This window comes from Tachyglossus aculeatus, chromosome 1 (assembly GCF_015852505.1).
Source record: "Tachyglossus aculeatus isolate mTacAcu1 chromosome 1, mTacAcu1.pri, whole genome shotgun sequence".
NCBI classification, from domain to species: domain Eukaryota; kingdom Metazoa; phylum Chordata; class Mammalia; order Monotremata; family Tachyglossidae; genus Tachyglossus; species Tachyglossus aculeatus.
The window spans coordinates 170,801,274-170,813,914 of record NC_052066.1 but is presented as its reverse complement, the minus strand read 5'-3'; the positions used below and the strand labels follow the sequence as shown (position 1 = coordinate 170,813,914).

Below are 12,641 nucleotides of genomic sequence, written 5' to 3'. Positions count from 1 at the left end.
GAAAGCAGGCTGAGGGGAGAGGGAAGGGATCTTTGGGTCCTCTCCACAGGTACCTGAGCAGAGGCTAGCATGAAGAGCCTCCATTCGGCTCAGACCTCTTGGTGAAGGGCGACTTCTTTCCCACCATCAGACCCCTCCCCTCCCCTGTCTCCTTTTGGATGTGTCCCTCACAACAGCCGCAGCCTGAGCATACTCACATTTTCCATTCATCTAGGGGTCGCATTCAGGGAGGGCTCTTCTTAGGAGGAGATGGAAGCTCATAATTTGGTTCTTCATCCTAGCATGTAAACAAGATTCTCCTGCCAAAAGGCAGAAATCACAGAAAGAAAACCTCCTTCCTGCTTCTGAGATATGGGGTTCAGGAAAGCAGATTAACAAGGGCACTCTCAGAAGCCCAGAGTTTGTACATATTTATTACTCTATTTATATATTTTACTTGTACATATCTATTTTATTTATTTTATTTTGTTAGTATGTTTGGTTTTGTTCTCTGTCTCCCCCTTTTAGACTGTGAGCCCACTGTTGGGTAGGGACCATCTCTATATGTTGCCAACTTGTACTTCCCAAGCGCTTAGTACAGTGCTCTGCACACAGTAAGCGCTCAATAAATGCGATTGATTGATTGATTGATCCCAGCATATCCAATGATGATATTGTTCAGAGAGCCATTTTCAGATCCTGGCAATTCCCAGTAATACTTTTGCTGTCCTTAAATTGTCCTTCGGCTATCCTTAAAATTCATTTGTTGCCGAAGTTCTATAAATAGCATTCTTAAAATTGATAGTCTGTTTCAACTGTGAAGCAGCATGTCCTGGGGAAAGATCACAGTGCTGGAAGTCAGAGGGTGTGGGTTTTAATTCCAGGTCCACCACTTGTCTACTCTGTGACCTTGGATAAGTCACTTAATTTTTCTGTGCCTCAGTTAACCTCACCTGTAAAATGGGGATTAAGACTGTGAGTCCCACGTGGTGAGTGGACTGTGTTCAACCTGATTAGCTTGCATCTACCTCAGAGCCGAGTACAGTGTCTGGCACATAATAAGTGCCTAACAAATATCATTAAAAATAGCACCACGAACAAAAACTGCATTTTTCGGGATCCTTGCAAAAGGAGACAGTTTTCTTTCGAAAATAACTCCAGGTCTGTACCTCAAGCAGGCCTCAAGCCCGTGCTCTTTCCAATAAGCCACACCACTCCTTTTGAGGGAGATCCCGATGCAACTGCTAAAGAATCCAGATTTGCCTTCTGTGGCGAGTACCTATAGACAGTTGGACACCGGCACAGCTTTGAAAACCCCCATTTGGGTTAGAAACACAGAGCCTCATTGTGCCACACTCTGTCAGTTCCCAACAAGCATTTGGGACTTCTCGTTGTGATTTGCCTCATCAAAGTTAGCTGAGAAAGTGTCTGCAGGTTAAACTGACATATGCCATTGCCCTTAAAAATCTTTTGTAACGTTTTAGATCAGAGAAAAAGGTGATTTTTTTAAAAAATTGCTAATTTACAGCCAGCAAGGCACGAGACACAGAGCCCCGTGTGGGACAAGGGCTGTGTCCATCCTGATTAAGTTGTGCCTACCCTAGGACGCTGTTCAGTGCCTGGCACAAATTACCATTATCATCATCATTATCCAGAGGCGTGGAAGACACCGAGGCTATGCTTGGATAGTGTGGGTTTTAAAAGGCCCTTGGCGACCCACTTGGTGACCCACTTCAGAGAAGGAGGTGGAATCTGCTTCTGGGGCTTGGGAGAGTGGGGCAAAACAAAGACAGATGGAGTGTGAGCCTGTTTCTGTTTTCCTGTTGAGGCTTTCATCATCATTAGTATTTATGGAGCACCTAGTGTGTACAGAACACTATGTAAGAGCATACATAGAGTCTGTCTCCCCCTCAAGCTCATTGTGGGCAGGGAATGTGCCCATTGTACTGTACTCTCCCAAGCACTTAGTACAGTTACTCAGCACGCAGTAAGCATTCAATAAATTCAATTGATTTACTGACTGACAATTACAATAATAATTACGGTATTTGTTAAGCTCTATGTGCCAAGCACCGTTCCAAACGCTGAGGTAGATACAAGGTAATCAGGTTGTCCCACATGGGGCTCACAATCCCCATTTTCCAGATGAGGTAACTGAGGCACGGAGAAGTTAAGTGGCTTGCCCGAGGTCACACAGCAGAGAAGTGGCAGAGCCGGGGTTAGAACCCACGTCCTCCAACTCTCAAGCCCATGCTCTTTCCAATAAGCCACACCACTCCTTTTGAGGGAGATCCCGATGCAACTGTTAAAGAATCCAGATTTGCCTTCTGCGGCGAGTACCTATAGACAGTTGGACACCGGCATAGCTTTGAAAACCCCCATTTGGGTCAAAAACATGAAGCCTCATTGTGCCACACTCTGTCAGTTCCCAACAAGCATTTGGGACTTCTCGTTGTGATTTGCCTCTTGAAAGTTAGCTGAGAAAGTGTTTGCAGGTTAAACTGACATATGCCATTGCCCTTAAAAATCTTTTGTACCGTTTTCCCCCTTCCAAGTCCTCAGGAAAAAAAAAATCATTTCTTTGTCTTCTTCCAACCCTCTTTCGGTAGATTGGTGTTGACGACTTGCATGCTCTTAAACCTGGGAGGGATTGTTATTCCGGGCGGTTGGCACAGAAAGAAGCAGTCATACTATTTAAGTGCACATTAATGTAACTCATTTCACTGTGGAGGTGTAATTGTGAAATAGTAAGACAGATTTAATGTTAATATCGGGCTTTCATTGCACTTGTTAAGTGGACTTATAGGATGATAGTGCAAAAAGTGGGGGGAGAGAGACAAGAGAGAATGGAAGAGGGAGGAAAAAGAGGGGCATAGAGAGAGAGAATAATAATAATAATAATAATAACATTTATTAAGCACTTACTATGTGCAAAGCACTGTTCTAAGCACTGAGGAGGCTATAGGAGGAGGCTGAGGAGCACTGAGGAGGCTCTCCCCTTCGTCCCCCTCTCCGTCCCCCCCATCTTACCTCCTTCCCTTCCCCACAGCACCTGTATATATGTATATATGTTTGTACATATTTATTACTCTATTTATTCATTTATTTTACTTGTACATATCTATTCTATTTATTTTGTTTTGTTAGTATGTTTGGTTTTGTTCTCTGTCTCCCCCTTTTAGACTGTGAGCCCACTGTTGGGTAGGGACTGTCTCTATATGTTGCCAACTTGTACTTCCCAAGCGCTTAGTACAGTGCTGTGCACACAGTAAGTGCTCAACAAATACGATTGATTGATTATAGGGTGATCAGGTTGTCCCACGGGGGGCTCACAGTCTTCGTCCCCATTTTACAGATGAGGCCCAGAGAAGTGAAGTGACTTGCCCAGAGTCACACAGCTGACAATTGGCGGAGCTGGGATTTGAACCCATGACCTCTGACTCCAAAGCCCGGGCTCTTTTCCACCGAGCCACGCTGCTTCCCAGCTTATCTGGGGAAGGAGGAAGGATGTGTTCCAGTTGAGCAAAGTACTGCTTTGCTTGCTGTTGTCGACGACGGACCCATTCGCCTCCATCTCACGTCCTTGTGCCTGCGGTCACCACGGCTGTCGTTCAGTTCCTCTCGTTCGAGTGCGTAGTTTGGAGGGGACGGGGTGATCGGAGCCAACGGGGGGCCGTGATCAGGAAGCACAGCAACCAGCACAGGTGCTGAAGTTTACCCCCTGCCCCTGGGCTTCCCTGGTTGGCATGCAGCCTACCAGTGCCGCTTTTAGGGCACGAGGCCCCCAGCATGAGGCCTGCTCCCGTCCCGCCCGCCGCGTAGGATGCGTGGTCCGATTGGTGTCCCCGCTGCTTGCCGATGGCAGTGACAGGGAACACGGGGAGGAGCAAGAAAGGTAAAGGGGGCAGCATCATGGAAGGGGATAATTAATAATAAGTTTGGTATTTGTTAAGCATTCACTATGTGCCAGGCACTCTTCTAAGCACTAACAGGGTAATCAGGTTGCACACAAATCCCTGTCCCACACAGGGCTCACCGTCTCAAGCCCCATTTTACAGTTGAGGGAACTGAGGCACGGAGAAGTGAAACGACGTGTCCGAGGTCCCACTGCAGGCGGGTGGCCCAGCCAGGGTTCGAACCCAGGTCCTTCGGATCCCAGGCCCGTGCTGTGATCGCCAGACTGTACACTCCTCGAAGGCGGGGACCATACAGACCAACTGTGGTTCTCTCGCAAGCGCTTAGTACAGCGCTCCGCATGCGGTAGATGCTCAGTAAGTTCTCTTGATTGATTGACTCCACCTTCTCCCCCTTTCCAGCTACAGGGGACAGAGTAGTCCAACTCCTACCTGCCCCAAAGGCCGTGTGGGCAAAGCTAACGATGCTGTCCTTGGACTGCCGAAGCCCCAGGGACAGCGGCCCCCGGGGAGAAGAGCCACTTTCCGTACCACGAAGACGAATCAGAATCGGCTTGCCTGCCGAAGGTCGCAAACCTTGTAATAAAGGAAGCCTGTATCATTTTGGTTTCTTAACCCAGTGAAAACTATTACATCCCCTGGCCTTTCTCCTTCTCACACTTATCCTAGGCTGCCTCCCTTCGGCACTACCCCCGTGAACGTTCGCGTTTGGTATCCGTGTTTGAGGGCCTGAGGAAAACCCCGCGCTTCTCTCTCGAGCCCCCCATTCTTAGCTCAAGGCTCAGCCTCTCACTACCCTTAATGCAGGTTTGAGAGTTTTTACCCTACGAAAACCTGAGCCGCTGGGGTAGCTTCTGTTGTCAGTTGCCGTGAGTGGCCGGGAAACGTGAGATGCCTGCTGGGGACCAGGGTGTCTGGGCGCAAAGCCAGTTGAAAGGCAGCTCTGACAACTTTGCTTTCTCTTGGGGCCCGGGCAAAAGGCTGGGAAACCTAGGAATTGTGCCAAGGGCAGAACTAAGCTGGGCTTCTTGCCAGAGGCCGGCCTAGGTGGATCGGAGACCCTAGGCACTTTGCCAAGGGTAGAGTGAAGGGAATGGAGAGATACTCAACTCCACCAGCCAAAATCAAATGCAGGTTGCTCTGCGGTATGCCAATCTTATGGTTTTCATTTCAGTTTAAATTGAATTTTTCTCAGGTGCCGGACAAGCGACGACCGTTAAGATAACCCGTCCTTACACTTAAAATTGCTTAAAGTCCCCAGCGAGCGAGCTCAGAGAAGTTGGCCAGGATGAGGGGCAAGGCCCTCGTTTTTTTACCAAATGAGATGTTTTAAGTCCAGCCAGTGCAGACAAGCAGCCTGTGTTAAGCTGAATGCAATTTTCCCACCTCCTACTTCTATTCAGTTCTCCTAACCTGAATGAAATGACTAGATACCTCTGGTCAAGGTCCGCCTGCCCTGAAAGAGCCAGGAGAGGCAAGGAGTATTTCATTTATTTTCCACTCTCCAGCCCGCCTCAAACACCCTTAGAATCCTTTGTATTTTAAAAACCCACTCAAGGCTTTGTTCAAAGTAAGGAGCGTGCACTAGTTGAGGAATCACTCATTGTACTGTCCCTTTAATTCAAGATTCTTTTCTGTAGCCACGTAGTGTACTGGCTCTTTAATTCGAGGTTCTCTTCTTCTACTTGTCCATTAAAAAAAAAAAATAACTCTTGGCTTAATGCCAGACCAGGGGATCACAGGGAGGTTTGTGCTATTAGAGAACTGAAATAGAGAGATTGAGAGAAAAGAGCTCCCAGAGCTCTGTTAGAAGAAAAGCAGAAACTCTCCTGCATCGTTTTTTGCAGTCAAATGTTCCCTCTGTACATCCAAACCAGGGAAAGTAATGAACTGGGTAGGTAAAGCAACAAGACACAATCGTAATAGTTTGTATTTTTATAACATTTCTGATGGCCTTCAAGCACTTAATTATGTTCTCATTAATCTTCCCACTGTGAGGTACCATGAAAGTATTATTAAAGTAAATTAACTCTACATTAAGCTATCTCCAAAGGAAGACCACAAGGCAAGCTATAATATTTCAGGGTAATGTGGATTAGTAATGCATCGCTTTTCAAAAACAGCCCTCCGACACAATTGTATTTCCATTATGTTTTATTAGAACGAATACAGTAGTTCACTTAATACTTGGATTCTTTTCAGTCCACAGGGTAAATGTTAAGTGATACACCCTGTGGGCACTCAATAAATGTTTGTAGACTGACTGGTGGTTAATATCTTTAATGAATAATTGGTCTCCAACTTGTAACCGATTAGCCTTGGAGCCAATACCCAATTACTCAGCTCATTTAATTAGCTTTGTGGAATGAGAAGAAGTAGCCTAGGCAGCATGAAGGTACAACTGAGCGTATTTGAGGTTCAATCAGTAAATAGTATGGTGGGCAGAGCGCTGTACTAATCGTTTTGGATTATGCAAGAGATTTATTCATTCATTCATTCAGTCGTATTTATTGAGCGCTTACTGTGTGCAGAGCACTGTACTAAGCGCTTGGGAAGTACAAGTTGGCAACATATAGAGACGGTCCCTACCCAACAGTGGGCTCACAGTCTAGAAGGGGGAGACAGAGAACAAAACATATTAACAAAATAAAATAAATAGAATAAATATGTACAAATAAAATAGAGTAATAAATACATACAAACATATATACTTATATACAGTTGCTGTGGGGAGGGGAAGGAGGTAGGAGATATCCCTGCCCACGAGGAGCTTACGGACCAATGGCCTGCCAACTTTCTTCTAGGATCCAGGTTGGGTGGAATTCAGACTTTCTAGGGAGAAGTTCTTGAAAACCTTTGCTAACCAAGTTGTCCTTTTCATGTAATCAACTAGTACCTACTATTGTCCTAGTTAGTGGAGTGTAAAGTTGGGGAATCCATCTGTGGCCCATTAGATGATTCAGTTTATAGTTGTGTCCGCGTCCCAGTACCTCGAGATCATCTGAGAAGCAGCGTGGCTCAGTGGAGAGAGCGCGGGCTTTGGAGTCAGAGGTCATGGGTTCAAATTCCGGCTCCGCCAATTGTCAGCTGTGTGACTTTGGGCAAGTCACTTAGCTTCTCTGGGCCTCAGTTCCCTCATCTGTAAAATGGGGATTAAGACTGTGAGCCCCCCGTGGAACAACCGGATCGGGTGGGACAGGGAGTCTGATAATATGTGTATATATATATATATATATATATATATATATATATATACACACACACACACACATATATATATATATATCTGTATATATGTTTGTACATATTTATTACTCTTTTTATTTATTTATTTTACTTGTCCATATCTATTCTATTTATTTTATTTTGTTAGTATGTTTGGTTTTGTTCTCTGTCTCCCCCTTTTAGACTGTGAGCCGACTGTTGGGTAGGGACTGTCCCTATATGTTGCCAACTTGTACTTCCCAAGCGCTTAGTACAGTGCACTGCACACAGTAAGCGCTCAATAAATACGATTGATGATGATGATGATGATGATAATCTTGTACCTACACCAGAGCTTAGTACCAAGCAAGGCACATAGCAGATGCTTAACCAACATCATTATTACTACTTCGCAAGTGTTCAAAGGAAAATTGGGTAGGGGAAAATTTGTGAGAAATAGGAAAAGCAGAAATTTGTAATGTGAGAAATAGGAAAGGCAAAAATGGCAGTTCCAGTATAGTCTCATTTGGGAAGTAGGGTCATCATTTTTTTAGTGGTACTTGTTAAGCACTTACTACGTACTAAGCATTGGGGTAAATAGAAGATGATGACCCTACTTCCCAAATGAGACTATACTGGAACTGCCATTTTTGCTTTTCCTATTTCTCACATTACAAATTTCTGCTTTTCCGATTTCTCACAAATTTTCCCCTACCCAATAGATATGGACAAGTAAAATAAATAAATAAAAAGAGTAATAAATATGTACAAACATATATACAGATATATACAGATATATATATGTGTGTGTGTGTGTGTGTGTGTGTGTATATATATATATATATACATATTATCAGACTCCCCATCCCACCCGAGGCTGACGGACACAATCCCTGCCCCATGTAGGGGCTTACAGTCTAAGTCAGAGGGAGGAATATTTAATCCCCATTTTACAGTTGAGTTAACAACAGAGAAATGAAGTGACTTACCCAAGGTCACATAGCAGGCAGGGATTAGAACCCAGGACCTCAGCCATCCAGGCCCTTGCTCTTCCCATGAAGCCACACTGCTTCTTATACTGCTTCCTATGGTGGGTTCAGCTGAAAATATCTGCTTCTGGACAACAGTGGAAGTAAAATTGTTTCTTAGCCGGAGTGCCGGTCGGATAACAAGAGGGTCCTGTGTCGGGGTGATGGGGGCGAGTAAGGTGTCATCTCACCAGCAGAACATTTCGAGGAACCGAACTGGGTAACGTGAACTCGGTTGCTTCTTGGAGGGGCAATGCACAGTCCATATCTGCCGGAGCTCCAGAATGGCTCCGTCAGGGTAGTTCACAGGGGCAGTGAGAAGACACTTGGAGAAGACTGTCTCCCCCTTTTAGACTGTGAGCCCACTGTTGGGCAGGGACTGTCTCTATATGTTGCCAATGTGTACTTCCCAAGTGCTTAGTACAGTGCTCTGCACACACTAAGCGCTCGATAAATACGATTGATGATGATGATGATGAAGACAAAGAGGACCGGGGCTCAGCTCACCCCATCACAGGGCCCAGGAGTGGACTGGACAGCCCTTTCCCGGCCCCAGCCCAGCTTGACTATCAATCAATCGTATTTATTGAGCGCTTACTATGTGCAGAGCACTGTACTAAACGCTTGGGAAGTACAAGTTGGCAACATATAGAGACAGTCCCTACCCAACAGTGGGCTCACAGTCTAAAACGGGGAGACAGAGAACAAAACCAAACATACTAACAAAATAAAATAAAGAGAATAGATGTGGCTATTGCTATTGGGACTAGGGCTACTGTCCCAAACTGTCCGAAAGAGCACCTGTTTACCAGCAGGGAAATAATGGTTATACTGAACTGCAGATATGGGTTTTTTTTTTTCTTTCATCCAAACTGAGTTGCGTCCCTTTTCGGTTTATTTTGGCCCCTGCCCGCGGGGCAGCTGAGAGGCTTAAGTGCTTTTCTTGCTTCTGTTAGGCTGTATAAACTCCTTGAGGGCAGGGATCATGTCTACCAGCTGTGCTCTGCGAAACAGTGCAGTACTCTGCACAAAATAAACGCTCAATAAATAACGTTGACTGGTCGGTCCGGTTTGCTGAGGCTCATAGATGTACCTCCCTTTGTTCTTGCCCTAATTTGTGGTTCCGAAGTTATAGAAGCATCAAATATAAGCAGTCCATAGAGGGCAGCTAGCCACTTCAGAATTCATTGTCATTGTCAATGGTATTTATTGGACCCTATACTGTGTGCAGAGCTCTGAACAATTCCTGAACTGTGTGCAGAGCCATGAAGAACATATTCAATCAGTCAATCAATCAATTGTATTTATTGAGCTCTTACTGTGTGCAGAGCACTGTACTAAGTGCTTGGGAAGTTCAAGTTGGCAACATATAGAGACAGTCCCTACCCAACAGTGGGCTCACAGTCTAAAAAGGGGCAACAGAGAACAAAACCAAACATACTAACAAAATAAAATAAATAGGATAGATATATACAAGTAAAATAAATAGAGTAATAAATATGTACAAACGTATATACATATATATATATATATATTCCTTTTCCTTTTCCTTAGAGCTGGTAGTACTAATGCAAGAGACAGACAGACAGGCATAAATTGTATTCAAATAAGGCCCCCCTCTAGAATGTAAGCTCACTGTGGGCAAGGGAACATTTCTACCAACTCGGTTGTATTGTACTCTCCCAAGTATTTAATACAGTGCTGTGCACACAGTAAGCGCTCAATAAATACCACTGATTGCCAACAGGATCAGAAGAACAATACAGCTAGTAATAGCAAGGGTGTGGAAAAATGGGTAAGCAGATGGAATACAAAAATCAAATTATACATGAGTTCTAAGGGTAGACTAGATTGTAAGCCTCTTGAGTCGAAGATTGTGTCTTATAACTCTTTCATACCCACACAAGGTTTAGTAAAGTGCCTTGCACATTGTAGGTCCTCAGTAAATTTTACTGATTGTTTGATCAAGTGCTATTCATAAATGCTACAAAGTATTTCCTTTCAGATTAGGTTAAAGGCCACCTATTTACCCCGTGGGGTAGAGTCCCGTCTCCATACCGCAGGATTTATGGTAGCTACACAGCTCCCTGGGTGTCTAGGGATTTGGGTTAGAATTTACAGCTCCTGCTGAAAGGTAGGAGGAAAAGAATTGAGAAGCTGCGGGGCCCAGTGGGTAGAACAAGGGCCGGGAGTCAGAAGGAATTGAGTTCTAATACCAGCTCCACCACTTGTCTGCTGTGTGACCTTGGACGAGCCATTTAACTTCTCAGTGCCTCAGTTAAGTTCATCTGTAAAATGGGGATTGAGACTGTATGCCCCATGTGGGACATGGCCTGATTAGCTTCTATCTACCCCAGTACTTAGTACAGTGCCTGGCACATAGGAAGCGCTAAACAAATACCATAAAAAAAGAAACAGAACAGGGAATCTTCCTAGCCCAGTCTGGTTTCCAGGCCAGGCAATTCCTTGCACTGGGCTGTTCCTGGGGAACTCCAGGCCATTTCCCAAGTAGCCTACTTGGAGTTCATTGGAATTCCCAAGGGGGTTTATGTTACCTTTTGCCCAGGCACGGGTTCCTTTGGTAATCGGTGCGGCAAGAGAGAGAGAGAGAGATCGGGGACAGAAAGGCCGAGTATAATACAAAATTTATTCTGTGAGGCGAATTAAATTAATTGATTATTTTTGATGCGGCAGATTGAACCTCTCTTTCAGGAGGCCCCTTTTGTGAGGAATATGAGTACTTAATGATATTATAGCTTCCCTATCGGGAGGAATATACTTAGGTGTTACTCATGCGTGGCAAAACACCTAGGTCCCACCCACGAGGAATTCACTCATGGTTTGTTGACATGTGGTGAGGCAGTTAGTTCCCTCCCATGAACGTTTCCCGCTTGTGAGGAATCCATTTACGCCGTACATACCCATGGCAAAGCGCCTTAGCTTCCAACCTCATGAGCGTTCAGCGGGACGGGACGCTCACTGTATCAGCCTCCTCTCCGATCTCCCATCCTCGTGTCTCTCCCCACTTCAATCCATACTTCACGCCGCTGCCCGGATTGTCTTTGTCCAGAAACGCTCTGGGCATGGTACTCCCCTCCTCAAAAATCTCCTGTGGCTACCAATCAATCTGCGCATCAGGCGGAAACTCCTCACCCTGGGCTTCAAGGCTGTCCATCACCTCGCCCCCTCCTACCTCACCTCCCTTCTCTCCTTCTCCAGCCCAGCCCGCACCCTCTGCTCCTCCGCCGCTAATCTCCTCACCGTTAGGCCTCGGTCTCGCCTGTCCCGCCGTCGACCCCCGGCCCACATCATCCCCCGGGCCTGGAATGCCCTCCCTCTGCCCATCCACCAAGCTAGCTCTCTTCCTGCCTTCAAGGCCCTACTGAGAGCTCACCTCCTCCAGGAGGCCTTCCCAGACTGAGCCCCCTCCTTCCTCTCCCCCTCCTCCCCCTCTCCATCATCCCCCCGCCTTACCTCCTTCCCTTCCCCACAGCACCTGTATATATGTATATATGTTTGCACGTATTGATTACTCTATTTTACTTGTACATATTTATTCTATTTATTTTATTTTGTTAATATGTTTTGTTTTGTTCTCTGTCTCCCCCTTCTACACTGTGAGCCCGCTTTTGGGTAGGGACCGTCTCTATATGTTGCCAACTTGTACTTCCCAAGCACTTAGTACAGTGCTCTGCACAAAGTAAGCACTCAGTAAATACGATTGATTGATTGATTGATCCCATGGCTCCTCACTTGGTGCCGGCTGAGTGGGCATCCCACGCTCTGGGCAGAGGTGGCACGCAGCCAGCTGCTGCAAGTCTCGATCCGCTGACCAGAAAGAAAGAGGCTGCAGGTATTTATTATCACCTGTGCTCCTAGGCCATTCCAGCTTCCGGCCTCAGTTTATCTAAACTTTGCCCTCCCCCCTCCTCCATACCTGATTTGATTGGCATGGGGGCTAGGGACACCTTCTGTATTTTGGGCTGTCAATCTAGCGGTTTTGGTTGTGGGAGCGACATCCCATCAGCTCTTCCGAATTCCACCTTGCTGGGCCGGACAGTTACGAGATAGGGTTTGACCTTGAAATAGTGGGTACCCCGGGTTCACCTTGGGACAGTCTGGAAGTAGTAATCACCCCATCGGAATTTTCAGATGTCGGGAATCGGTCTGATCTGGGAAAACTCACCTGGAATTGAGGTTCCTGGGGAATAGACTCCCTGAGATGCTGCTTCATGAGAAGCAGCGTGGCTCAGTGGAAAGAGCACGGGCTTTGGAGTCAGAGGTCATGGGTTCAAATCCCGGCTCCACCAATTGTCAGCTGGGTGACTTTGGGCAAGTCACTTAACTTCTCTGTGCCTCAGTTACCTCATCTGCAAAATGGGGATTAAGACTGTGAGCCCCCGGTGGGCCAACCTCGTCACCTTGTAACCTCCCCAGCGCTTAGAACAGTGCTTAGCACCTAATTAAGCACTTAATAAATGCCATCATCATCATTGTTATTATTATTATTATTATT

General features: G+C 45.9%; 1 protein-coding gene across 8 annotated transcripts in view; it reads left to right on the top strand.

The window, feature by feature from the left end:
- TTLL5 (tubulin tyrosine ligase like 5) overlaps positions 1–12,641 on the top strand; it is a 257,197-nt gene that overhangs the window by 151,582 nt on the left and 92,974 nt on the right. The window contains exon 31 of one of the 8 annotated variants that reach the window (XM_038741853.1): positions 4,296–4,510. The exons of the other annotated variants lie outside the window; for them this stretch is intronic. Within the exon in view, the coding sequence (XP_038597781.1) occupies positions 4,296–4,476 (181 nt within the window). The 3' untranslated portion in view covers positions 4,477–4,510. Of the gene's footprint in view, positions 1–4,295; positions 4,511–12,641 lie in introns of those variants that run through there. 8 annotated transcript variants of the gene reach the window in all.